The sequence below is a fragment of the Rhineura floridana genome, chromosome 8, assembly GCF_030035675.1.
Source record: "Rhineura floridana isolate rRhiFlo1 chromosome 8, rRhiFlo1.hap2, whole genome shotgun sequence".
In the NCBI taxonomy this organism is placed as follows: Eukaryota; Metazoa; Chordata; class Lepidosauria; order Squamata; family Rhineuridae; genus Rhineura; species Rhineura floridana.
In genome coordinates, this window is record NC_084487.1 from 1,257,341 (window position 1) to 1,284,530 (window position 27,190).

Here is a 27,190-nt window from a genome sequence, read left to right on the forward strand (position 1 = left end):
AATTCTTTTTTAGCATCCCTTATTGTCTTCTTGCATTTGTTTTGCCAGAGTTTGTGTTCTTTTTTATTTTCTTCATTTGGACAAGACTTCCATTTTTTGAAGGAAGACTTTTTGCCTCTAAGAGCTTCCTTGACTTTGCTCGTTAACCATGCTGGCATCTTCTTGGCCCTGGTGGTACCTTTTCTGATCTGCCGTATGCACTCCAGTTGAGCTTCTAATATAGTGTTTTTAAACAACTTCCAAGCATTTTCGAGTGATGTGACCCTCTGGACTTTGTTTTTCAGCTTTCTTTTTACCAATCCCCTCATTTTTGTGAAGTTTTCTCTTTTGAAGTCAAATGTGACCGTGTTGGATTTTCTTGGCAATTGGCCAGTTACATGTATGTTTAATTTAATAGCACTGTGGTCACTGCTCCCAATCGGTTCAACAACACTTACATCTTGCACCAGGTCCCGGTCCCCACTGAGGATTAAGTCCAGGGTTGCCGTCCCTCTGGTCGGTTCCATGACCAACTGGTCTAGGGAACAGTCATTTAGAATATCTAGAAACTTTGCTTCTTTGTCATGACTGGAACACATATGCAGCCAGTCTATGTCCAGGTAGTTGAAGTCACCCATTACTACCACATTTCCTAGTTTGGATGCTTCCTCAATTTCTACACCAGGAGCAGGGGCACTTTCAAGGGGCTGGAGTGAGCTGAGCAGCGATTGCCCTTTGCAGGCCTTCCTGCAGGCTGCGGAGAGGCCGTGGGGGCCTCTGCAAACAGCACCAGGCAGAGCCTTTTGTTACTGCAGTCCAGAAGAGGCTCCCCACCTCCTGGCTGACCTTCTGTCTTAGTAGTTCAGTTGAAAAAGACTTTATTGCATGAGACCTTGTGCAAATATTGGGAGTATCCCTGGGCCACTCATTGAGGGGCTCAACCCCACCCGCCTCCTTCTTCCAGGTGTGTTGGGTGGGGGCACTGCAGCCCAGAAGGGTCTTTTCTCCAGCGCAGCCACTTTCTCTCACTGTTCCACTGCCAAATTCTTGTTGCTTGCCCATTTAAGGCCCTTAACAGGCAAGTGAGTACTTGAAGCTGAAAAGATGGCATATAAGCTCTTGGGAACAAGCTCATCATGAGCTGCACGCACACCAAATATTTGAAATGCATGGCTTCCCCCAAAGAAACTGTTCTGGGAATTGCAGCTCTGTAAGGGGTAAACACTAGGTCCCAGGATTCTTTGGGGAAAGACACCCTTTCCGTCTGAGCAGCTTCTGGAGAGAAAAGGCAGGGACCTGCAAGTTGAAGGGCCTCTGGCCAGAGGCCGGGTGAGTGGGTGGACCCTACATGGTTTCCCTGTTATGGAGCTGAGGTGATTGTGGCTTTGTGCCAGGAGGGAAGACACCTGTTCTGAACCCAGGGAGGTCCGGGATAGGGAGAATTTGCTTCTACAAGAAGTTGCGACGCCCACCTACTTAGATAGCTTTAAAAGGGGACTGGGCAAATTTGTGGGTACTCGTCCTGATGGCTATATGGCATCTCCAGTATGAGAGGCAGCACACCTGTCACTGGGGAGCAACAGCAAGAGGGCTGTGGGCTTCCAGGGGGCAAACAAGATGCTGGATTACAGGGGCTGAGCCAGCAGCTGGGGCTCTTAAGTTTTTATGAGGGGGATGGGGTTGGAAGGTGCTGCCCTCGACCTCGGGCCATTCCCTGAACTCTCAACATGTTCATTGCTGCCTCCAACCAGCATCGCACGGTGTTGACCCCCACACCCTCTTCCCTCTGAGGCTGCTGGAGATGCCTAGATAGCCACTTCCCCATCCACACACATCAGCTTGGACCTGCTGGTGCCTTCTGAACTCCCCTTGGTTACTGCAGCCCGGAGGGGGGGGATTTCTCAGTGTTTGCAGTAAACTTAGCAGGACAGGAGATAACCAGAGGAACAGACTGTGACTCCCTGCCTGGGGGTTAAGGCTGCATGTTGGTGAAAGGTATGAAGCGTATGGGACAGCTTCTGTTGGGGCCAACTAACATTTAAAATGCATGATGTAAGGTGTTGCATTCCACAGGAGGCTCCCTCGGGTTGAATACTCGAGGACAAGGTAGGTTCTTTGCCCTAGTCTGGCCTTTGCCTGGCTTACGCCTGCTTGCTTGCTTGCCTCCTCCGTATCAAGAACTAGGGAGGGAGTGGGAGCGAACAGTCACCTAAAAACAGGCCAAAGTGCCCAGATCACCCAGCAAACTAAAAAAAACATGGTCTTTGGGCACTTCCAGACCATTGCAATGTTTGGGTGGGATATAGTCAAATACCGGACAAATTCAGGGTGTGTAACAATCCCATTTCCCCAAAAGGTCAGGCTTTTTGTGATAAGGAAAGTGGAAGAAACAGCACTGGAAAGTTGGAAAGTGTGAGATGCTTGACGTGACACTGTGGTAACTTCAAATTAGAATGAATGCTCAGCTGAGGTTGCCTCATCTCCCTGCAAACGTTGTGCAAAAAAATCAGGATAGATGCTGGATAAACAGGTAATCTGTTTGCAGAAAAATGCAAAAATATGCAGCGATTTACATCTCCCCCTTTAGCATCTATAACTGGTTCCAATTACATCCCATCCTTGCTAACTACACTCCTGTGAATAGCAGCCTCTGTGCAAGTGGGCTACTTGTGTGATGAACGTCATAGAAGAGGAGGAGGACACCTATCCCTCCAACACTAAAATGGCACAAATGAGCTTTTCAAATCATGGCAGAATATTCATCCTCCCCCTCTTCTCTGACACTGCACAGCTCGTGAGAGTAGACCACATGTGTGGGATTTTGTCAGCAAGCTTTTGAACAACTCCCACACACACACGCAAAAAAACCCAGATGATGGATGCAACTGAGGGAGAAAGAAAAGCTCTCAGAACCCTGTGCTTGAATAGCAATGACTACCTGGACATCATCCAGCCAAAATCAAAGCACATTTAAGCCCCACAGATTCAACTGAGACGAAATCAAATGCTTAAATCTGTAATCACTGGGCTTCGAAAGGGCTTTCCTGTAGCAGTATTTGCCCCCTCTAAGCAAGCGAGATAATCCTTCCTGAGCCACTTGCCTTGTGAAACACTGGTCCTCTGGATCCCAGGGAAGACCCTCTGACCATGCACACACTCTGCCCAGAGCAACAGGCAGCCTCACAGTTGTGGGGCATCTGCAAGGCAGGAGGGTGGGAGTCTCTGCAAAATGGTCCCCCACTGGCATTCCCCCCACTCCTTACATTTTCTTTCTAAACATGCAAAGCTAATCTACCTCACAGGGTTGTTGTGAGGATACATTGGGGAGGGGGAGAACCATGTATACCACACTCCTTGGAGAAAAGGTGGGGCAAATAATAATGATAATAATAAATAGCGATGGCGATGATGAAAATGGAAATGGACTGCCTTCAAGTCGCTCCCGACTTATGGCGACCCTATGAATAGGGTTTTCATGGTAAGCGGTATTCAGAGATGGTTTACCATTGCCTCCCTCTGAGGCTGAGAGGCAGTGACTGGCCCAAGGTCACCCAGGGAGCTTCATGGCTGTGCCGGGATTCGAACCCTGGTCTCCCAGGTCCTAGTCCAACACCTTAACTACTACACCACACTGGCTCTCATGATTGTGATGATGACCGTTTAATAATTTGACTACAGGTCTTTAGGAGTCTTCTTTAGGAGAAGAGACAGTCAACCAAGTGCAGGTGTTCTTGCAACAATGTAATGAGAAAAACCACAAGGTGGAATTCCCCCTTCCGCCTGCACACCTTTTAAAGATACAGAAGACCTCTTGGAGGCTGGGCCTGGCAATGTATCTTTAAAAGGTGTGCAGGCAGAAGGGGGAATTTCACCTTGTGGTTTTTCTCATTACATTGTTGCAAGAACACCTGCACTTGGCTGACTGTCTCTTCTCCTAAAGATACAGGATCAGTCTCAAGCCATGAACCTGGCAACCCTGTACCTGGGACCTTCTGCAGGCAAAGCATTTATTCTACCACTGAGCTGGAGGCTTACAGCCCTCCATGGTTTTACTTCAACTGGCAAATGTTCACTTCCAATGAGGGCAAATCCTGCAAAAGATAAAAGGGGGGTTTTTTGTTTTGTTTTTAAAGGGGAAGGGGTAAACATCTCCCCCAAATGTGGGAAAATATTTTTTACAAAATCATAGAATAGTAGAGTTGGAAGGGGCCTATAAGGCCATCAAGTCCAACCCCCTGCTCAATGCGAAGGAGAGACTGAAAGAACTGGGCATGTTTAGCCCGGAGAAAAGAAGACTGAGGGGAGATAGGATAGCACTCTTCAAGTACATGAAAGGTTGCCACATAGAGGAGGGCCGGGATCTCTTCTCGATTGTCCCAGAGTGCAGGACACGGAATAATGGGCTCAAATTGCAGGAAGCCAGATTTCAACTCGAAAAACTTCCTCTGAGAGCCATACAACAATGGAACCAATTACCTAGCGAGGTAGTGGGCTCTCTGACACCGGAGGCATTCAAGAGGCAGCTGGACAGCCATCTGTCAGGAATGCTTTGATTTGGATTCCTGCATTGAGCAGGGGGTTGGACTGGATGGCCTTAGAGGCCCCTTCCAACTCTACTATTCTATGATTCTATGAGTGCTATCAAATTTGCATTGGAGGCTTTTGATATTACTCCATATGAATCTACAAAAAAATTCGGCTCTCCTAGAAATGGGGAGTGTTTACCCTCCAAGGGCTTGTCAAAAACATCCCTCTGACGGAGGGGAGCCAAGGCCTTAAAGAAATGCAGCCTTACCATTCCCTGTCTTTGTGGTTCCCTCCCTTGACCCTTTGACTGGGACCCCAACTGTGAGTTTCAATCAATTGTGTGGCGGTCACTGAATTAACAACCCTCCCACCATCTTCTCCCCTGCAGGGCCAGAGTCCAGCAGCCTTGCCACTTCGCCAGGCAGCGAGGGGGCCTTTGTGGCTCTGCCAGGGTGCCTGCCTGATCGTCCGGAGGACTGTGGCTCCCCGCTGCCCGACTTGCCCCTGCTCTTCTCGCTGCCCTTGCCAGCCTTCCCCCTCTTTGTGCCGCTCCATTCAGACTGGGACACAGCCCTGGAGGAATGGGGCCTGGCCTGGGAGGCCTACATCTATGGGGCTGGTGCCCTCTTTGCTCTCCTGGCCCTGCTGTCTCTGGTGGGGCTGCTGGGGCTGCCTTGCCGGTGTCCGGCCGGCGGCAGGCTCCTGGCCTTGCTGCACCTGCTGCTGCTGGGGGCCGGTGGGGCTCGGGCGCTGCTCCTCTTTGGCGACGGGAATGCGCCGCTGGAGCTGTTCCCTGACTTTGCCGTGCGGCTGCTCCACGACCTGGCGCTCCCGTGCCTGACCTCGGCCTTGGCCATTGCCATCCTGCTGCTCTCCCCGCGCTCTGGCTTCCGGACCCCCTGCTTGCTGGCCACCGTGGTCCTGCTGCACTTCTCCGTGGCCACAGGAGCCATCCTGGCCGCCGAACTGCTCCACCAGCACCCCTTCCTGCTCCTGGCCTCCCGGGGGGTCTTTGCCCTCCTGGCTGCGCTCCTCTCGGCCTCCTTCCTCATGGTCTACTGCCTGCGGCGAGGGGTGGGCACTGGACAGGCCTGCAAGAGCAAAAGCACCAGCCCCCTGCCCGCTTGCCGATGCCCCTTTGCTGATGCCCGGCACTGGAGCCGGGCGGCCTGCACAGCCCTCCCGGCCGCCTCCTCTGGGCTGCTGAGCGCTGGCCTGCACGCTTATGCCATCGCACACGTCCTGGGCTACGGCCTGAGGCCCCAGCTCTTCGGGCCCTGGCCGTGGTGGGCCCTGCAGCTGGCCTGCCGGCTCTGCGAGGCGGGGATGGGGCTGCCCTTGGCCTTCCTGGGCCTGTGCCCGCTCTTCCGCGCTCCCTCCGAGGCCAGCTGCCAGGGCTGCGGGCGGCGCCCCTTGTGCCTGCCTCCAGGCCGCGTGGCCGCCAAGGCCCAGGCACTGCCCAAAGCCTCCCACTGGGCCCTGTCCCAGCACGAGAAGATGGTCATCTGTGGCGTCCCCGTCGACCGCAGCGAGTCGGACTGCCTCCCGCTGCGCGCCCTGCCTGCCGCGGAGCCGGGCGACCCCTCCGAGGCCAAGGCGCTCGCCTTCCTCAGCGACCCGACAGCTGGCTTCCGGCCCCCGTCGCCCATCGACTTGCGGCGCAGCATCGGGGAGGCTCTGTGCAAGGAGGGGCTCTTCCTGCAGGGCGGAGGGCCCCCCTCCAGCGCCCTCTCGCTCCGCATGGCCGGGGAGCAGTGGCCAGAGAGCAGCCTGTACCGCACGGCCTCCTGTGTGGAGCTGCTCCCTGCCGGGGCCCCGGCTGACCGGGAGGCCCCCTTGAGCGCCCGCAGGCCCAACGCCACCTTCTGCCCCCTGCGGCCCTGGAGGGGCGGCGGCAGCAGCAGCAGCAGCAGCGGCTGCTCCTCCACTTCTCCCTACAAGCACTCCACAGAGGCCTCCTCCCTGGGGCTCAGCTCCAGCCCCGGGAAAAGCACCCCTCTGGTCCCCCCCGCCTACGGGAGCCCCCTCTGGTCCCCCCCGCTTCCAGCCTGCCCACCCTGGGCCCCGGGCCCCAGCTGCCAGGAGCCCCCGGCTGCTTCTGCTTCAGGGCAGCAGGGGGCGGACACAGCAGCCCTCCTGCAGGACGAGTTCCTCGACGCCTGCCGGCAGATTGATGCTCTCAGCGTCGGCAGCGACACCGTAGACTTGTAGGGGGCACCTTAGTGGAGGAAGGGGAGACCCTCCCACACATGCACACACGCGCCCTCAGGCACGTGCCATCTCCATTCGCGGTGGAGCGCAGCGGGGCGGGTGCTGCGCTCAGCCCCATGGAGAGCCCGGCCCTAGGCCTTCACTTTGCATGGGCCTCTTTGGAGAGCCACCAGGTCCTGCTTAGGTGGGGTGTGGCTGAGCATGGGGTGTGTGTGTGCTGAGATGCCTGCTCTGCCCTAGCCCCAGGGGAAGGAAGGACGGACAGACTGCCATCCTCACCCCATTGCTGCCCCGCAGCCTGTTTCCTCCTTGGGTCTGCTAAGGTCTCTGTGTTAGAAAAGAGTTAGGGTTAGAAAAAGGGTCACCCCACACTGCCTCCTCCTCTTAGGTCTTGATTGCCCTCCACCCGTGGGGCTGCCCTCCAGCAAGAGTTTGCTCCCTCTAGTAGCAACAAGAGAATGTCTTGCCTTGTTTCGTGATGATGGTGACTAAGAAGCAAAGGAAAGTGGCGTGGTGCCCCACCCATCCAATAGCCAGGATGGGAAGGAGAGTGAGAAATAGAGTTTTAACCTTTAAATTATCAATAAAAGGATGTTATGGACAGAAGTGTCTGAGTTTCCTCTTTGGGGAGTAGAGGTGTAGTTGTCCAGGGTCTCGGGGGGTCTTAGACCCTCACTTTTTTGGGAGGCAGGTACCAGCAGGGTCCCTATGTCTCCAGCGTCCTCCGAGCCAACCTGCATGAAAGGGGAATGTGTTGGCCACTGGGAAGAGTCCCAGTGAGTGACAGTGGCCAGCAAGCCTTTATTAGTTTCGACTTCAAAAGTATGGAGAGTGAGAGTTCCGCAACTGCAGAAGAGTCAGGGAATCCTGTTGACAGCATCCCATCTACATCATCCAGGAGTTTGGTAGCAGCAAGAGATAAATCGTGGAGACACCAAAGTCAGTCACTCAAGCAATACATCTTGACAGCAAGAAAGGGCAATCAAATAGTGACAGAGAAGCAGAAAGCAGCATTCAAGACTGGCCAGATTATAATCTTAGAAGGAGCCGTGCTGTGATTATCACAAAGGGACCCTGCACTTCTGGATTTGCTACTGTGGGCAGGAGGGGGGAACTGAGATTGTTGGTGGGTCTCCCACTTCTGGGGTGGGCAAATCTCCATATCGGTTTCTCTTTTTCCAATCTTAAATTCAGCAATCCAGATTTCCACATCAGTTTAAGATTTTTTTAAAAAATGAAAGGCCCATCAGCATTTTAGTGTGAATTTATGTGTATGCAATTTCCCCTAATATACACGTTTTTGCAAAGCAATTTCCTTATATGTAATGCATTTTGTATGTTTTCACAATATCTGCATTTTTGTACATACTGCTTGGCCGGAGAACTGCAACATTCAGAGAAGTGTGAATTTCAAAGGATGTTTTGGTTCTCACAGTGTTTTGGGAAGTGTGAATTAGGGAGATTTGTCTTGAAATGTGAACGGAATTTCCCTCCCATCCCACCCCCCACTTCTACCCCTCTTTAACATTTTAGGAATTTAGGAAGTGGCTTTACCCTGAGTCAGGCCCTTGGTCCATCTAGCTGGTATTGTCTACACTGACTGGCAGCAGCTCTCCAGGGCTTCAGGCAGAGCATCATTCCCGCCTCTATGTGGCGATGCCGGGAACTGAACCTGAGGCCTTCTGCAAGCAAAGCAGATGTTCTGCCACAGCTACAGGATCTTTCCTTCAACTTCAGACTTTTTAAGCTGTTCAGAGGTAAAGAGGGCAGGGAAGAGTCAACATGTTTTGGCACTCGCCCCCTCCCCCCGTGATACCTCCTCCCAAAGGTACTAGAGCTACATGACACCAGCACGTTTCATCATGGCCACTGATTGACCGTCCGTGGAAGTGTGCCCTTTTGCCCTCCCTCACATTCCCACAGGCTCCTCCCTGAACCTTCCACCAGAAGTAGAGCACCATCTTCTCTGGCACAGGGCACATGTGTTCTCTGAGGTCCCCAGTTAGGCCACTGGAATGACCAGTGCCAGCCCCCCTCTGGTGGCAGCCAGGGAACAGACTGACACCAGAACACTCCGTTGCCAGGCAGACATAAGAGCACATAGAGCCTGGGATGGGGTGTCTTTGGCTCACGATACAAAGCAACAGACAGCTCAGGTCTCTTGCATATGTTTTCAGCAACTAATGCCAACTTTTCTAAATAAATAAAATATACCCACTAAGGTTGTGCTCCTTTTATTTTAGAATGCTCACTTTTGCACAGGATTAGGCCATGAAATGCCAGCTGCTCCAGTCAGTTCCCCTTTTATTTATTTATTTATTTAATTTATTATTTGATTTATATCCCGCCCTTCCTCCCAGCAGGAGCCCAGGGCGGCAAACAGAAGCGCTAAAAACACTTTAAAACATCATAAAAAGACCTCAAAATACATTAAAACAAAACAACGCTAAAAACATTTTTTAAAAGCTTTAAAAACATTTTTAAAAAGGTTAAAAACATATTATTAAATAAAACATATTAAAAGCAATTCTAACACAGATGCAGACCAGGACAGTTCTCAATTTAAAAGGCCTGTTGTGGTGTCCTCCCTAGCTACCATTTTAGAAGGCTACAGAGGCACACATGGTTTGGCCAAAACTGGGAGTCAGGACTATGGATTTTCTTAAAGACCCCTTAACTCCTCCCCCAATTTGAGAAGAGCCTACACCCATCAGAGATACTGATTGGGCCAAGATCACAAACTGGATAAATGGGGACTCACAGTTTAAGTCCAACCCTCAATTTCTGCCACATTGGTTGAAGATACTATTTCCTTGTATTAGACAGGTGAATTCACCTCCCTTAAAATTAAAACTATTTTTGATGCAGTTTCTGTGGGCTGGTTTGAATAATCCCCCCGTTTCTACAGCATACTTTTAAACATTCACCATATGCTCAGAGGCACGTTACCAAATTCTTCCAAGCTACACAGGAGTGGATTGGACTGTGAAAGACCAACCCAAATTGTGTTTGCATTTTGACAAATTTGTAGTGCAGTACAATATCTCAGAGAGGAGGTCAGGTCTCCTGCTCCCCTGGTGCATTCACTATAACTGCCCCATTTCCCTGCTTGTAAAGGTTTGATAGAAATATCTGTTGGCTATAGGTATGTTCTTAAACTGCAAGGTCTTTTGCTTATTCGTGAATTTATTTCATTAGCTTGATAGTTGCTTCTCTGTAGAATACTGAAATCAAGTGCTGTACAAGAGGGAGTATTTGGAGCCAGCAGCAATTTTTTAAAAAATCCATTAAAATCAAACTCCAAGGATACTCCCCTCCCCTCAAAAAACCCTTCCATAATAATAATTTTAACTTGCTAATGAAAGGATGCGAGAATGGAGCCTGTGGTGCCAGCAACCCCTGCAGCATCCAGAGGGCAACGTTCTCCATTCTGTGCAACGCTGAAAAGGCACATCAGGAAAAGTAGTCCTCTCCGAGCCAGAGCCAGGGAGCCGTCCAGGCACACACACCCCAGTCTCCATCCTGCCATTCAGCTGTGTTGAGCCCTGCTCGTGTTGGCTGCACAGCTTCCCTGCGGACAGACCCCCTCCTCTGCAGAAGTGCCTCCTCTCCTCTCCACTGGGACCACCAGTGATCCAACCAGTGACTGGTGCCCATCGATCTGGACCGCACACCCAGTTTTTCCACTTGGGGGCCAGGGACAGGAGGGTCTCTTTCTTCCAGGCTGAGGAGCATTAGGCTGCTCTCTCTGCATCACTTCCCAAGTTAAAATGGGGCTGAGCTGCACAGCCCTGACCCCAGCGTCAACCCCAGAGCACGAGGGAGGCAGAGTGGTGCTAAAATGGGTCGAACCTCGGCCAGGGTTGGCTGAAAACTGGCTTCAGTGCCAGAAGCTGAGCTCATGCTAAGGGAGTGAACTGGCATGAGGCATGCCCTGAGCCCACACGCTGCCACCACCACCCATCACCACCTCCATCAGGAGCACCACCACTGGCTCCACCGGGGCCACACCGTCATTGGGCAAGAGCAGGAAGGCTCTGGGCATTGTATTGTTTGAATGGCATTTTATGTTTTATTGTATATTTTGTAGGTTACTTTGCTAGTTTATATGAATTGCCATCTACCTTAGTGTTTATTCATAAAAACAAGCATTAAGTTGTTTTTATGATGATGTAAGCCGTTTTGTTTTGTTTTGATGATGATGTGAGCAGTTCCCAGGTCCCTTCTTTGTTGCCAGACTCTGCGGGTGAGCTGTGTTTGGGTCCTGGGTGAGAACCAGGATGGATGGATGGAACCCTGGGTGAGAGCCAGGAGCCTGAGAGGGTGTTATGTTAGAAGCAGAAAGGACTGATATGGTGTTTATTTAATAGCAATCTGCATTGGTGCTACACTTGTGCATGTATTATTGTGTATTTTTGTAAGATTCATTGTTTAAGTTTATTTTGTGTTACTTTACATGATTACTTCTGTATATTTTTGTCATTTCTATGGTTGTAAACCACCTCCAGTGCAGTGATGTAGAAAGGCAGCATACAAATTAAAAATGAAATGAAAAATATGAAATGTTCCAAGGTTATTTTTATTTTTTAGTGGGCAGTTTGTCACATGTGTGGACATGTATTGGTGTGTGGTCCCTATTGCCGCTTCCATTTGCTCCTCACCTAAATACAGAAGAGCTGTGCAGGAGCAGCAGCAGCTGCCGGCTCAGGCCAAAGGGGGCTCATCTAGTCCAGCACATCCTGTTCTCACAGTGGCCAAAGAGAGGCCCCAAAGGGAAGCCCACAAGCAGGGCCTGAGAGCAACTGTAGTGCTTTCAGAGGCATGACCATAAAGGCAGGGCAAAGCCATTGTGGCAAGTAGCCACTGAAAGCCTGCATGAATTTGTCTAATCCTCTGTTACAGCCATCCAAGTCCCTCAGTCCAACAGCTGGTATTCGGGGGCACCCTGCTGCCCCCAGCAGTCAGCACAACTGAGCAATTCTGTTTCTGGTGGCCGCCAATGCCAAGCAAGAGACACCCATTTCCACTGATAGCCGCGTGCTGAAGGGACTCCAGAATCCCAACAACTCCGTTCGAAGGCGCCATCCTCTCAAGATCTCGACACATGTAAGGGATTACCTCGGAGACTGTAATTGCATCACATACACTGGGAGTTTTTAATTGTTATTTTTAATTCAGAGGTCTTGCAAAAGACATCATCAGAATTTCAGCATAGCTAAATAATATCAGTCTTGCAAAATACCGGTTTTAATTTTTTCTTTTTTAAAAGAAACACAAATGGAAATGGATGTTGCACCCACCCAAAAGCACAGCCCTCCATTTTGCCCATAATGAAACATGGCAACTAGGGATTGGTAATATTTGCTCTTACACACTTCCTCTTCTTTTTTTTTAACAGGTCCCTGGACCCACAGATACAGAAATACCAGTGTGAACACCCAGAACGGGGGGGGGGGGGAGTGGTTGACACTGAGGGGAGGAGTAGTGACTGAGGGGAGGAGCCAGAACACCCAGCGGGGAAACATTCTGCCAAGGACTGCCCCCTGGTGTGAACGGGAAACAGCGGAGTACCTATGAAAAAGAGAAGACTAAAACATCGAGTGCCTGGACATTAGGATACCACTCATGCATATGGAGAAAAATAAGATCTGAGAGGCCTGTTCATGATATAAAAACCCCATACGGAATCCTCCCTTCCCACCGTCAAGCAGACCATAAAAGGAACATGCCTGGTTCTGCATCTTTGGAAACATGACTCAGCCACATGACCACCAAACACAGATGGACACTAAGGCCTTGCGTTCGGATATGAGAAAGCAGACATTATTAGGATGCAGACTGTTAATCTGCTGAATAACCAGATTCTGTGCTTCTGTGGAGACATGGAATGTACCCAGCTGTGGCCAGTGGTTGTCCCAATACGCTGCCCTGATCAACAGACAAACATGCACCTAGGATAAAGCTGGCCCTCCGAGGGCTTCTTTCCAAATGGGGTTTCCCACTTCCCTCAGCTGCTGGGATTTATGTGCCTGGCTGCCTTCAAAGCCAAGTGCGCTGAAGCTGGCGCCAAAGGGTTAGTGTGACACAACAGCTGAGCCTTTGTGGCTGGCCGAGGGCTCAAGTGAGGGCAAGCCTGAAACTCCCCCAATGGCAATGGAAAACAAGTCGCCCAGCATAGTTGCAGAAGCTGTGGTGCTGGACCCAATTCCCCTCCATCATGAAGCCAGCTTCTGTTCAGGGAGGATGGTTCACAGGCCAGGAAGGAAGCCACAGGTCCAGAGAGGGCAAAGTAGCCTCCTGTGCGTGTGGCAGCTTTTAGCCTTAGAGTGGTCCTGCTGAAACCTGTGGGAATCAAGCCAGTGCACATGGGAGCAGGGATGACTTCTGCATGCAGCACTTTCTTTGCAGCTTGCACAGACCACTCCCTGGCCCCTGGCCCAAATAGCTGGCTTGGCCTTGCTGCCTAAGGGATAGTCTCTTCATAAACTGCTAAATGTGGGAGGGAGGGAGAAGGGGGAGGTGGAGATTGCAAAACAGGTCAGATAATGAAAAACAATTAGTCGGGACAAGGTGTGAGAAATGTCAGTCTAAGCAACCACTGCTGGTGATGCTCAGGAAGGCTGCAGGGCATCAGGGCTCTTGCTTTTCAGTTCGACCCTGCAGGACAGAGGGGCGCTCTGGTGTTCAGCAGAGGCTGCGGAGGGCACCAGCAGCGGGACACAACTATTTGTGCATGTGTGTGGAAAGGACCCCAAGAAGGCTTGGTGCAAAGGTACCAGAAGGAAAATATCGCATCTCTAAGCACTCTTCTGCAGTGGATCAAGCACAGCTGCCCCAGAGCACCGTGGATACAAGCTCCTTGGAGTTTCCACTGGAAAGCTGGAGAGGCTCCTGAGGGGAATACACCTCTGGGGCGCAAAATCCCCGGCCTGAGGCAGGTGGCTGAGATGCACCAGCCCTCTTTCATCTTCAGGCATGCAGTCAGGGGGCATTGTTATTTATTTATTTATTTATTACATTTATATACTGCCCCATAGCCAAAGCTCTCTGAGCAGTTCACAGCAATTAAAAACAATAAAAATAAATATACTAATTTTAAAACACAAAAAACAATTAAAAAAAAAGAATTTAATTTTTTAAAAAAACAATTTAAAAACACATGCTAAAATGCCTGGGAGAAGAGGAAAGTCTTGACCTGGCACCAAAAATGTAACAGTGTTGGTGCCAGGTGCACCTCGTCAAGAAGATCATTCCATAATTTGGGGGCCACCACTGAGAAGGCCCTCTCCCTTGTAGCCAGACTCCCAGCTTCCCTCGGAGGAGGCACCCGGAGGAGGGCCTTGGATGTTGAGCGTAATAATAATAAATAATAATAATAAAATTTAATTTGTTAGTCGCCTATCTGTCCAATTTTTGGACACTCTAGGTGACTTACAGCAGCAACAAAATACCATGTACAATACAATAAATACAACTACATTCATCAATTAAAACTAACATCAAAAACATCAGTGTACAGGCCTTGGATGTAGTGTACGGGTGGCTTCGTGTCGGGAGAGGTGTTCCATCAGGTATTGTGGTCCCAAGCCGTGTAAGGCTTTATAGGTTAAAACCAGCACCTTGAATTGAGCTCGGAAACATACAGGCAGCCAATGCAAGCGGGCCAGAATCGGTTTTATATGTTTGGACCATCTGGTCCCTGTTACCAATCTGGCCGCTGCATTTTGCACAAGCTGCAGTTTCCGAACCGTCTTCAAAGGCAGCCCCATGTAGAGTGCATTGCAGTAATCTAATTTGGAGGTTACCAGAGCATGGACAACTGAAGCCAGGTTATCCCTGTCCAGATAGGGACGTAGTTGGACCACCAACCGAAGTTGGTAGAAGGCACTCAGTGCCACCGAGGCTATCTGAGCCTCAAGTGACAGAGATGGTTCTAGGAGAAACCCCAAGCTAGGAACCTGCTCCTTCAGAGGGAGTGCAACCCCATCCAGGACAGGTTGGACACTCACCATCTGGTCAGAAGAACTGGATGTTAGGGGGTGGCCCAAGGGTTTTTCCTGCTAAGCCCGAGATCTCATGCCTCTTTCCTCCTTTTCTTAATTTCTTTTACTTTTTGCTTGCAGGGCAACTGACTGGGTGTGTGAAGCACATACTGCTGCTGCAATCCCAGCCACCTGCCCAGAGGCACTTATTCATTTGCCCAGAGCCACTAACTATGGCTTGTAGGTGGGGCAGAGGGCCCAATCCACATCCTGGGCCTAGAGAGCAGACCAGAGCAGCACTCATCCTCGCCCCAAGCATCTTACTGATTTAACACTAGTGCCATCTAGTGACCCAATGGCATTTCTACCACCTCCTGCTCCACACTTTTCAGGAACATGTGAAACTGATTTATGCCAAATGCCCCTCCGGGCATCCATTTCGTGGTGCATTCATGATTATTTGTGCTCATGATGTTACCTGGGCGACTATACACAATCCTGCTTTCAATACTCTGCATCTGCAAAGGGTTCAGAGTGGGCATAAGCGTTTGTTTTCAGTTGATGCATGCCCTGCAGCTTTCTGTCCCTCCAGAGAATAATAATGCAGTAACAATGGGGAAGCATCACATAACAAGATCCATTACAATCTGGATCCAGACTGGTTTCAGAACAGAATTAGCCTTGGTTGCCCTGATGGATGACCTATATCGTGAGAGACGGGGAGTGTCACCCTGTTACTTCTGCTCAAGCTGACAATGGTATCCTCCTGGACCAACGCAGTGGGACGTGTATTGGAGGCACCATAATATGGTGGTTCTGTTCTTTCCTTCATGTCGCCAGAGAGTTGCACTGGGTGAGTTTTCCTCAACCCCCTGGCAGCCTTTCCCCAGTGCTATTTAACATCTCCATGAAGCCATTGGGAGCAGTCATTTGGGGTTTTGTGTCTCGACACACAGCTCTATTTCTCCATAATATCTATATCGGAAGAGGCTGTGAACGCTCTGGATTGGTGTCTGAATAGAGTGGTAGACTGCATGAGGGCCAATAAACTGCTTGAATCCTGGGAAGATGGAGGCTCTTTGGGTGGAGGGTCCTGCGTCCAGGGGATGGGCAAGCGACCTGTTCTGGATTGGGTCGCACTCACTTTGAAGGAGCAGGCACTCCTGGATACATCTCTGTCACTAGAGGCCCACGCATCTGTGGCTAAGAGTGCCTTTCACCAGCTCTGTCAGTTCACTAGCTACAGCTGTACCAGAACAGGGATAGCCTGAGCACTGTAGTCCATGAGCTGGGAGCCTGGAGGCTGGATTGCTACAACATGCTTTATGTGGAGCGGCCCTTGGGCCTAGCTCAAAAGTTCCAGCTGGTGCAAAATGTTGATGAGGCTCATGGCTGACAACCTGTGACACCACTCTTCAAACAGCTGCAGTGGCTGCCCACCCACTACCAAGCCAGATTCAAGGCCCTTGCATTAGTCTACAAAGCCCTGAAACACTTAGGTCCAGGGTATCTTAGGGACTGCCTGGACCCTTATATCCCAGCTCGATCACTGAGATCATCTGCAGGAGTTGCTTTGGTCATCCCGAGTTGGCAAGGCTCATTTAACATCCACACGAAATGGGGCCTTCAGTGTCATCGGCCCAGTTCTCCAGAATGCTCTGCCAACAGATTCAGCAGGTGCCTTGTTTTAAATTTAAGAGCCTGCTAAAAACCTTCTGTTCCACCAGGCTTATGCAGGCAATGAAAAAGATGTTTTTTTCACTTAAGTTGAACTTTGTTTTTACTGTATTTTTAATGGTTTTTATTGTATGGTTCTTTGTTGTAAACTGCTTTGATTTTTCTTAAAATGAAGTAGCAATATATAAATAAATACAACTAGAAAGCAAAATAATGTAAATGTGCCTTCCCTCCTCTCTGTGCCTCGTAACCAAAAGTAGTTATTAATGCCTGTTAGTCTTGCTATGTAAGTGGAACCTCCTTATACAGAGGAAGTATACCTCTGCATGCCAGAGACAGAGATCTAGAGAAGAGTTCAATGCTGCTCTGCTTGTCAGCTTCTTGGGGGCATCTGGCTGGCCGTCTTAGGAGTGTAGTGTCAGCCATGACAGGCATTACTGTGATCCAGCCAGGTAATTTCTGTGCATTTGCAGAACCTTGCACTGCAGGCACCATCACTCAGCTGCAGCCCTGGACACCCACATCTGTCTCACATTCTTTTCCCCACAAAGAGGTGTGTGAGCTGCCTCCTCTCCTTTCCATGAGGTGTAACCAGAATGACCAGCCCGGTGGCCTTCTACCTGCTCATCTACGGAGGGCCACTGTTGAACTTCAGCCTCTTCCGCCGCCGCCCTGTGGAGTATTAGGAGACCGCACTGGATGTTTTCCACCGCCTGCCCTTCCTTTGTCATCTTGGTCTTCTACTGCCACAGCGACCCACTGTGCGATGCCTCCGTGGTGCAGCAGCTACAGGCCACGTGGAAGGCACTGGTCTCTGGCCACGCTGAGCACCTGAACACCCACAAATACAGCCAGGCCCTGGGCACTTTCTTGCAATGCCTGGACCTGCCCCCCTGCAGCCTCCAGGCAAAACTTTAGCGGAGGAGGGCGGGGGACCCTCCCTCAGAGCCACACAGACTTGCGAGGCCGCTGCTGGCACCAGCCCTAGCCTGCAACCGTTAAAGGTGAGTGGGTGGACTCAGTACGTGGTCCCCAAGGAACATGTCCAGCCCCAGACGCTTCAGGGCAACTTGTGGGAGAGGGACCTTCTCATGCCGCCTTAAGGAGCCAATCTTGGCAGCGGCTATCACCACCACGACAGCACACCAGCCTCAGCACCCATAGGAGCAGCATGGGAAGCTTCTGGGGTTTTAAAAAATGTTATCAACTGCTGCAGGGAGGCCAGAATTGAAATCAGAGCTGGGGGAGGCAAGATTAACTCTTTCCCCAACATATCTGCTCCCTCCCCTCCCCCCGCTATGGGGCTGGTGAGCATAGGGTCCCCACAGCCGTTACTGCTTCCTGGGTGCTATGGCAGGGGTCGGAGGTCAAGGGGGGAGAGCAGCTGGAGTGCAGAGTGTGTAGGGTGGCGGCAGATGCATCGTGAAGTATCTGCTGCCCGAAAGGACCCCAACCAGGCTGTGGGAGAAAAAGCTGGCCGGGGCCAAGTTTCCATGTGTCAGGCAGGGTCTTAGCAAAAGAGGCAGAAATGGAGGCATTGAAAGGCTGAAAGGCAGCGAGAACCAGAAGAATATTCAACATTCCCACGCCCCTGTACTCAGTCCCTGGCGTGGAGTACAAGTGCCACCACCACCACCAGGCATGCACAAGCACAGACCGTGTGTGTGCGCACTCAACCTGTGGTGGTGCCACCCACAAGCCACCAATCCCTGCCTCAGGGCCAATCTGGAAGGCAGCGAGGAGGCAGCGGCAGCACTGCCCAGGCTCCTCCCATTAGGCGTGCTTGCTTGTGTGTTTGAAATGAAAAGCTCCCAGTTTGCACAAAGGAACAGGGGAAGGTCTGCTACACCCCTCTCACAAAAGCACATGCCTGAGGCTGCTCTTCTGCTTGCGAGGGACAAGAACTCATTTTGAGCAAACCGCCCAAAGGGAAGGGGTTAAGCAGACGCTGCATCTCCCAACACCGCCCCCCCTTCCTCCACCCTGGAGTCACAGCCTACTCCCCTGTTGAGCTCGGTCTAGGTGTTTTCGCTGCGACCCCTAGGGAGGCTGTCTATGGCCACTACACCCTCCCGTGTCAGAGGCTGAAAGGGGAGCAGGAGCTGCAATTGCCGTGCCCCCCCAGAAACGACAACCTGTGAGACAGAAAGGGGAGGTCCTCCAGGCCGGCCCCATTGCAAGGCTGAGCAGGAATTTCAGCTGGGCTCGCCTTGGCCAGAACCGCAACTCCCACAGTGGTCCTCCGAGACCCCGCACCGTCTGCAGCCTTCGCACAATGGGGCTATCTTCCCTGGACCCCCATGAAGCGCTGCCCTTTCCCAGAAATGTGGCCAGAGGAAGAAGCCAAGTTTAGGGGAGAGAGAAGAGGCATGACCCTCCTGTCACCAGGCACTTCATCCTTCTCAGTGGGTGCTTTTGCAGGCCTTCAAGAGGCAGCTGGACAGCCATCTGTCGGGAAGGCTTTGATTTGGATTCCTGCACTGACCAGAGGGTTGGACTCGATGGCCTCGTAGGCCCCTTCCAACTCTGCTATTCTATGGTTCTATGAGTCAACATGCCAAAGTGGGGAGTGGGTGGGAAGGATAAGGGCAGCTTGCATAGCAAATGGCTACTGCCGGCAACATCAGACCAGCCACTAAATGATGCTCTGTAGCTTTATTATTTAATAATAGAGTGACACAACATTGGACCTTTAACATGCGCAAAAGTTACAGCCGTTGGGCGAAGGAAGGAATGAGGGGAATGAAACTGAAGGCCCTAGGACCCTGTGGAGCTGAGGGCAGTGACAGCAGCAGAGGCCTCTCCCTTACCCCCGCAGGGCAGGAATAAGACCCTGAAACACCTTTGGCCGGGGGGGGGGGGGGCGCTTCCTCTACCCTGCCAGGATTTGTGTGCCAGACAGAGGCGGCAGGCGTTCAGGCAGAGGCGGCGACACCCTCCACACACACCCTTTCCGCAACAGTTATTCTGATGCCCAGCATCACATCACCCCAAGGGTAGCCGGTGCCACCTTTGCCTGCACAACCTCTCGAAGGGCCGCCTGAGGCGAGATGGATTGCAGAGTCCCAGGGGAACGTTTTCGCGCCCTGGAAAGCAACACCAGCAGGAAGCAGGTGCCCCAGCAAACCTGGCTGGGGGGTGGGGGAGGCTGTACAAAGGGGGAGGCTGCAACCGCCTGCCACCCTACAGCGAATGCTTCTGGGAAGGAATGAGGACACAGGAAGGCTCCTCTCTCCAACAGGCTCTGGGAACAGGGGAAGCCTGAGGCTCACTCTGTGTTAGGGCCTGTAGAGAAATGGCTTCAGCCCAGCCAGAAGAACAGCCAGCACTACCTACGGCTACCTACAGAGCCTGGCTTCTGGCCACCTCCTTCTGCCTGCCCCCCACTCGGCCAGGATAGGGAGCCAGTCGTCAAGAGAAAGCACAAAGTGTGTGTGGGGGTAACACTCCCCAGCCCCAAAGAGGCTCCCAGCAGTTCCTGCCCATGAGGAGTTAATCCCAAATGTACAGCCCTCAGGAGTGGGGTGGGGGGGAGGAGAGAGCGATGGTGCACTCATCCGGCACCAGTCAAAAGATCCATAGTGCAAGTCTTTGCCTGTTGGCACAACCTCAGGAGCCAGGACAGGCGAGCTGGCTGGTCAGGTGCAGCGGTAACGGGTGGCAGCGGCAGGAGGGGCGACGTTGAGGACTGTCCTCTGGCTGCTGCTCCGGAACCCGTCCTCAGTACAGCCGCTTCTCGTAACTGCAGGGGGGGGGGGGGAAGACAGAACAAAGGGGTCAGCCCCCAACAAGCAGATCCTGCTGATCACCTTCCTCACACCTATCCATTTGGGGTCTGCGTACGTGGACGGTGAACCCAGTCCCTCTGAAGAGGGCTGCGTGAAAAGGGGTCCAGGCTTGAACTTGACCTGCATCTGAAACAAACTGGAAGCGAGAGTGTTTGGAGAGCGTGACCCCGAGAAGGCCTGCCTCCCTTGTACAAGCCCCATGCCCCAAGCAGTGCTTGTTTGCCCCCCCAGGCCCTCTCAATGGGGGGAGGAGCAGAGGAAAAGGCTCCCAGGTTTATTGGGGGGGAGAAAACATGGGAACTCTATGCTGTGCACTGAGGAAAGCGAACTGTGCAAAGGAAACATGCCTGCTTATTCTCTGGAAGCCCCCAACCCCCTCCCGAAAAACACTGTGCCTTTATCACTGCCCCTGCCCATGGACTTTAACCCCACATGGAAGGCCACTCAGACTCTGAGGAAGCAGCAATGGCATCAAAGGTGCAGGAGAGGAAGGGCTGCGGTAAGACGCCAGGCGGGGAGGGGAGAGGAGAGGGGCAGCTGGGACCCAGGCGGGAGAATGGGGGAGCCCATCTCCGACCATTCGGCCCCCAGAGTCTCTTCCATGTGAAGGCACAAGGGCTTCCTCCTTTGGGGGGGGAGAGGGTGAGATTGAAGCCATCTTTCCACTCCCCCCCCCAGGGGAAGTGGTGAGAAGCCCACTCTGGCGCGCCAGCCCAGATGCTCTTCTGCTGGAGAAAGGGGCACCAGCAGCCCTTAGCCGCCTTCTCCAGAACCCCCTCCCCGAGAGAAGACTGGGGAGGACTGGGGCCTCCCAAGAACAAAGGAACCCCACCGGCAGCCCCCTTATCAGCCTGACTCCGCCCACTGGCCCATATTGTCTCTCCACCCAGGCAACACAGGTGGAGCCCACCCAGTATTGTTGGACTCCAACTTATCAGCCCTGGCAGCCAGAGTGGCCAAGGGGCAGGGAGGATGATGGGACTGGGGAGTCCAGCAACAGGGTGGGGGCACCGTGTTGGCCACCCTTGCCCTGCACTGAGCACCAGCAGCTCTCCGGGATCTCAGGCAGGGAGCCTCTCTCAGCCCTGCCAGGAACTGAACTTGGAACCTTCCACTTCATGCCAAGCAGGTGTTAATCATCCCCTCTGCCCCCCAACTGACCCACACCCCTCTTTGCCGGCCACAAGCAGAGCAGAGCCATGAGGCAGCCAGCGGGAGCCTTTGTGCCGCTCCCTTGTCCAACACCGCAGGGGCGACATCCCCAGACCCGAGGATCCATCCGGCAATCATACCAACCTTGCCAAGGGGCAAAATGTGCGCACTCCCTGTCGCTCAAGCACAGCCCTGCTAGACCCCCCCCCGTAAGATCCTAGTTCACACATTCATGCTCACTCCAAAGCAAGAAATCCCTGTGGCTTGGGGGGGGCACTTAAACTGTTCTCCTTAAGGGGGCGAGGTTGGAATACAGGCACTCCTCACAGTTTTTCTTCCATCAATTTGACTAACTTCTTGTTCCAGGGGTCACGGACCTACATTCTGCCATTAAGAGTGGCCAGCGGTATCGAAGGGCACCTGCTGAAGGCTGCATGAATCCAAAGTGGCCGGCACAAACCACAAGGCAGAATAGGAGAACCCACAGCACCCTGGCCAGGGGTCCAAAGGCCCTCCTCGCTGGCCAAAGGTGGAGCAGGTTTGGGGGGCAGACCCAGAGGCTGCCTCTGTGCAACCACACATGCTCCACACACACACACCCCGGCAACTCTAAATCGTTTTTTCCTCCTAGCTGAGAGCAGGAGTGTGGGGTGCGGAGGGGGGCTGAGGAGGAGCCAAGCAATTCTCCTTCCCGACAGACTGCCAGATCTCCCTGCCCCCCTCCCCTTCCCACTGGCTCTGCAAAAGGGTCTGGGCCTCATGTGCAACTTCTTCTGGCTCAGCAGCCCAGAGGTGGTGGCTGTGGTAAGGGACTCCAAGGGGAAAAGGCCACTTTGCCAGGAGCTCTTCCTGGGCCTGAAGACATATTTGAGGCTCCCAGGGGAGGCAGCACACAAAGGACTGAAGCAAAAGAAGGAAAAACCGTTCGGATTCTGAGGTGGGATGTTTCTCTCCCACAATGCTCACATTTTGCTCGCTGCAGAGGCACCATGGGGGGAGGGGCAGAAAAGCTTGCAAAAGCAGGGGGGGGGGAGGTTCTTCTGAGTGAGAGGAGATGTGCAACAGGCCCTCTCCAGAGTCCACCACCCCACTGCTGGAGCCGTCATCCCAAAGGTGGTGGGGTGGGGAAAGAGTGCAGGGGAGAATACAGCCACTGACCCACATCCAAGACGCGCAGGGGGTCTCTGGGTCCCCAGTTACTTACATGGCAGAAACGCAAAACTACGGGAACGCCACGGCGTGGGCAGGAGAAAGAGAGAAGCGTTACAAGGTCAATGTGTCCCTGTCTAGGACAAAGAGAGGTGCACTCCCTCCCCCCCCAGCACCGCTGCCACCTCCAAGCCTGGCACACCGCTGCCGCTGCTGCTGCCACCCATCACCACCAAGCACTAAGGCCAGCCTGCTGGGCCCTCGCTCCCAAGCCAGCACCAGCACTAATGCGGCCCTAGCAAGCCCAGCCAGGCCCCCTCTAGCCCTATTGCCGGCAAAGCTTACCAACTGCTCCCTCCCCCCCCCCCAAAGGAGAAGCAGTTGCTAGCAGTGGGAAAAAAGCAGACAGAACTAGAAACCTCCCCCCCCGCTCCCTCTTAGGAGTGGCCTCTAAACCCCAGCCCCCAACACTCACAGCTGGGGTGAAGGGAGGCATCCCACGATCACAGAGCACTCCTCCCCGCCATAGCTGGGGCCTGGGAATCTTTCAGAAGCTTCTGAACTCTGACGCTTGGATCAAACGAAGGCTGGAAAATGGGGCGGAAGGGAAGGGGCCAAAGCTCCTCAACCCAGTGCCCTCCAGCGGTTTTGGACTGCACCTCCCATCAGCCCTAGCTTCACATGGCTGTGTCAGTGGCCGGGAATTGTAGTCCAAAACCTCTGGAGGGCGCCAGGTTGGAGGAAAATGTTCCAAGGGTTTAAGTCAGCCTTTCCCAACCAGTGTGCCTCCAGGTGTTGTTGGACCACAACTCCCATCAGCCTCAGCCAGCATTGCCAATGGTCAGGAAAGATGGGAGTTGTGGTCCAACAACATCTGGAGGCACACTGGTTGGGAAAGGCTGGTTTAAGTGCTAGTTTTAAGCCTCCTTTTTAAAATGTTTTTAATCTTTTTTTTTTTTTTAAAGACGTTTTGAAAGCTTTATAAAATGTTTTTAAAGATGTTTTGTTTTAATGTATCTTAAAGTCTGTTTTTATGATGTTTTACTGTCTTTTTAGTGCTTTTGTTTGCCGCCCTGGGCTCCTGCTGGGCGGAAGGGCGGGATATAAATCAAATAATAAACAAATAAATAAGTGCTAAAGGTTGTGCAACTGAAGCTCCTGCAGAAGTCTTATATCTCTAACATCCAGGGCACATCCGGAGCAAGTGCCCCCAAGGCAGGTCTCCTGGGAACACGAACAGCCAACCCCCAGGCAACCAGGTGGGAACAGTTTAATGCTACTTAAGAAGTGGGCAGGGGGCTGTCAAACACAAAAAGTGCAAGGAGGTGGGTTAGTAACTGCAAGACTTATTCCCAAGGCTACTACGCCATGCAGCGTGTTCAGTCTTTGGGCTTCGCTGTGGGGGGCTGGGGTGCAAGGAAGAGAGGGCCTGGAGAAGAGACAAAGAGCACAGGAGGAAGGCTACACTCCCCCCCATGACTTTGCCCACTCTGGCTTCTGAAACCTCACTAGTTGCTGCTGCTGCTCAGCTCTTTCAAGGGCATCTTCTCACCAGGACTAGAAACATGCTGAGTCCCAAACAAGAAAGCAAATGCATCCAGGGATTCTCGCAGGTGGGGTGTGGGATGGGTGGGGCTCTGCTTATATCCATTTTACCAGTATGCCACTCCCAAAAGGAACAGAATTAGGAACGTGTCCCCCCCCCCAATAAATTCTGCTTTCTGTCACACTCAGCTTCAAACTGGCCACTGGCACAGATTCATCACACACTTGCTGGCCCTGGTGGGTCCTTTGGCAAAAGGAAGCAAGTCTTCTGCCATGAGAAGGGAACAACAGAACTCTTCCGGAGGAAGGTTCAGGAGCAGGGACCCTTTTCTGGATTCGGGCCATTCCTTTGCCAAAGGAGGCGCACAGCAACGCGACTGGCTTCTGCCTGGTCTACAAGGAGCAGCACCCCCAGCCCTCCAGCAAGCAGGCACCTGCCCACCTGAGGTCCACAGAAGGTGCTCCCTGCCTTCAACACTGGAGGGTGGCTACGACTGGCCACAGGCCATGATTTACTCAAGGCTGCTGCTGGTGGTTCCTCACTCTACTCTGGCAGAATTGGACTCTGCAGGGTCTTCACACCGCTGAAGACCCTTCCCAGCAGCCACGCGCCACAAGAAGGATCTGTCAAGTTAGCAACCTTTGCAGGTCTGATCCAGCCAAGCCCTCCCACAGGACCCCTGGGAAGGGGGCCACAAGAGCTGCCCAGCCAGTGTTAAGTCGGAGGGCAGTTCTGCCATGAGGCGCCCTTCAGTAGGGGCCCACTCCCCCCCCAGTATTCTTTCCTTCTCACCTTTGCACAGCACCCAAAGGCCTTCTTTAAAATTATTCGTCAACTGCTTTTAAGGGTCTTTTGCAATTTCAGCCATCTGCATTAGGCTGAGCTGATCTGCTGAAACTCTATCTCCCACAAAAATTGGGGGGAAGGGGGCTGCTCCCGTAACAGCAAAGGTCAGCTTCACTTCCTGGGCCCTAACCTGGGAATTCCAAAGAAATGGCTCATGAATGTTCTTTTTTGGGGGTTCTCCCCCAAAAACCCCATATCCAGACTTATCAGACTACGTATGGAAGAAGTGAGCCAAATGGGAGGTCTTCAACAGGCCAAGAGTGGGAAGCTCAAAGGCCCCCAGAAACCCTCTGCACGACCTCCCTTAATCTCCCCTCACAGTCTGTGGGCCACCGTCTGAAGTCAAGCCTAGAGGGATGGTGGAGTTTTGCATGCTGCTATTACATTGTTTTTATTTTTCTTAATGGTGTTTTTAAATTGTTTTTGTGTTTTAAAATGTGTATATTTGTTTTTATTGTTTTTAATTGCTGTAAACTGCCCAGAGAGCTTCAGCTATGGGGTGGTATATAAATGTAATAAATTTATTTCACTGCAAATGGCATTCTCCCCCCCTCCGCAAGTATGTTTTATGCACTGCCCCGATTATGAGCCTGGACTGGGGCACGTGGCCACCCATCCATGGCAAGAGTCCTGGAACTCCAAAGAAGCTTAGCTGGGCCAGCTCCCTCCCCCCTCTGGCCACAGTGCTCAGGCGGACATTGGGAGCTGCTATCCCCAAGGCAGTCTGCATCCTCCTCTTTGCCAGGCAGCTTGACGGAACACACGCGCCCCAAACGAAGCCAGGCCTCCATGCAGCCTCTAAGAGCAGCTCCCTGCTTTTCACAACCCTCAAAGCCCACAGGACAGAGCCCCAGAAGCTGACCACGCCCTTTCCCAAAGAGCAGAGGGCCTCCCGGCTCATCAGCACCCACACGTGCAAGGTAGTCGTCTGCATCTGCAGCAAGCATCGCAGGACACCACTCTAGTGCCTCAGCACCTTTGAACCCCCAATAAGATCAAAGTGAAGCAGCAGGTGGGTGGCTGCACACCTCTGTCTCTCTCAGACACACACACACCCCACCTTCACTGTCCCGAAGGCAAAGGGGTCCCTTTTTCCATTCATCTTCCTAATCATAAGGGCACCAGAAGAGCCCAGATGCTGATCAGGCCAAAGTGGCCCCTCTAGCCCTGAATATCTTGTTCTCGCAGGAGCCAAGCAGATGCCCCAGTGGGATGCCCGCAAGCAGGGCCTGAGCGCAAGAGCAGCACTCGTCTCTCCTGCGATACCCAGGAACTGGTACTACCCAGAGGCCCTTGCAGCCTCCAACAGCGGAGGCAGGGCACAGGCCATCAGGGCTAGTACGTGGCGAACAGCGATCTGGACAAGAGAGAAAGCAAACCGAAACGCTGTGGAAGTCCGTTGTGAATGCTGGCTCTCAGCCCCAAACTATAGGAAGCAAAAGAGGGCAGAATGCTTTTCCCCTCACCCTACGGAGCCAATTCCTACCCTACAGGATTCTGGGGCAGGAGGGCTTCCGAAGTTCAGCCCCAACTAGTGTTATCCTTAGATCTCAAGCTTTGGTTTCTGGGACACCGTCCATGCCAGCCTTCCTCCACAGGGAGTCCAAAACATCTGGAGGACTCCAACTCCCAAAAGCCAAAGCCAGCACGGCCATGCTCCTAGAGGCCCCCAGCATCTTAAGGCCTGGTTGGCTGGGGCTGCAGGGGTTGTAGTCCAAAACATATGCAGGAGCTGATCTTACCCTATGCGCTCAACTCAATTTTAAAGCCTATCACAACTTCCCACAAAGCATCTTGGGAACCTCAGTTTCAAGGGGGTGGATTTTCAGAAAACTCTGAAAATATCCCCGAGAAATACAGTTCCCAGAGGCAGGAGAGAGAACACCATTTGTGCTCAGAGTGCAGGCATGTCCTCCAGGGACCTTGCAGAAGCAGAAATGGAGAGGGGCTTTCTTCTCGAGTGGCTAGAAGGGACAGGTTGCAAACAGATTTCCCTCCATTAGCTGCAGGGCATTTGGTCCTGACGTCATGGGGAAGGAACTGCCCGCACTCCCCACCAAATACACCCATCCAAGAAGGTGGGGGAGGAGATGGCATCATAATCCAAGGGACAGACCAAGGGTGGGGGTGGGTCCCTTCTCTCCCTAGACAAACACTCAAGGGTAGGCAGACAGGAGAGCCTGGGAGCTTTGGGTTGTGCTCAGGAAGGAAGGAGGAAGGAGTGGGGAGAGGGGCAAGCGAGCACCTGGGAGAGCAGGACGGAATGGGGGGCGAGCATCGGATGGAGATGGGGTTTCAGAGAAGCCAAAGCTGATGAGAGACAGCGATACTTA

General features: G+C 52.6%; 2 protein-coding genes across 3 annotated transcripts in view; one reads left to right on the top strand and one right to left on the bottom strand.

Annotated features, from left to right (window-relative positions):
* The window catches only part of PRRT4 (proline rich transmembrane protein 4), a 31,207-nt gene extending 23,896 nt beyond the window's left edge, over window positions 1-7,311 (top strand). Inside the window, exon 5 of the mRNA XM_061640253.1 lies at window positions 4,895-7,311. Within this exon, the coding sequence (XP_061496237.1) occupies window positions 4,895-6,717 (1,823 nt within the window). The 3' untranslated portion in view covers window positions 6,718-7,311. The remainder of the gene's footprint in view (window positions 1-4,894) is intronic.
* An 11,705-nt stretch (window positions 7,312-19,016) lies between these two features.
* IMPDH1 (inosine monophosphate dehydrogenase 1) overlaps window positions 19,017-27,190 on the bottom strand; it is a 37,807-nt gene continuing 29,633 nt past the window's right edge. For both annotated transcript variants that reach the window (XM_061637946.1, XM_061637947.1), the window contains exon 15: window positions 19,017-20,118. In XM_061637946.1, coding sequence (XP_061493930.1) covers window positions 20,097-20,118 — 22 coding nt within the window. In that variant the 3' untranslated portion in view covers window positions 19,017-20,096. The remainder of the gene's footprint in view (window positions 20,119-27,190) is intronic.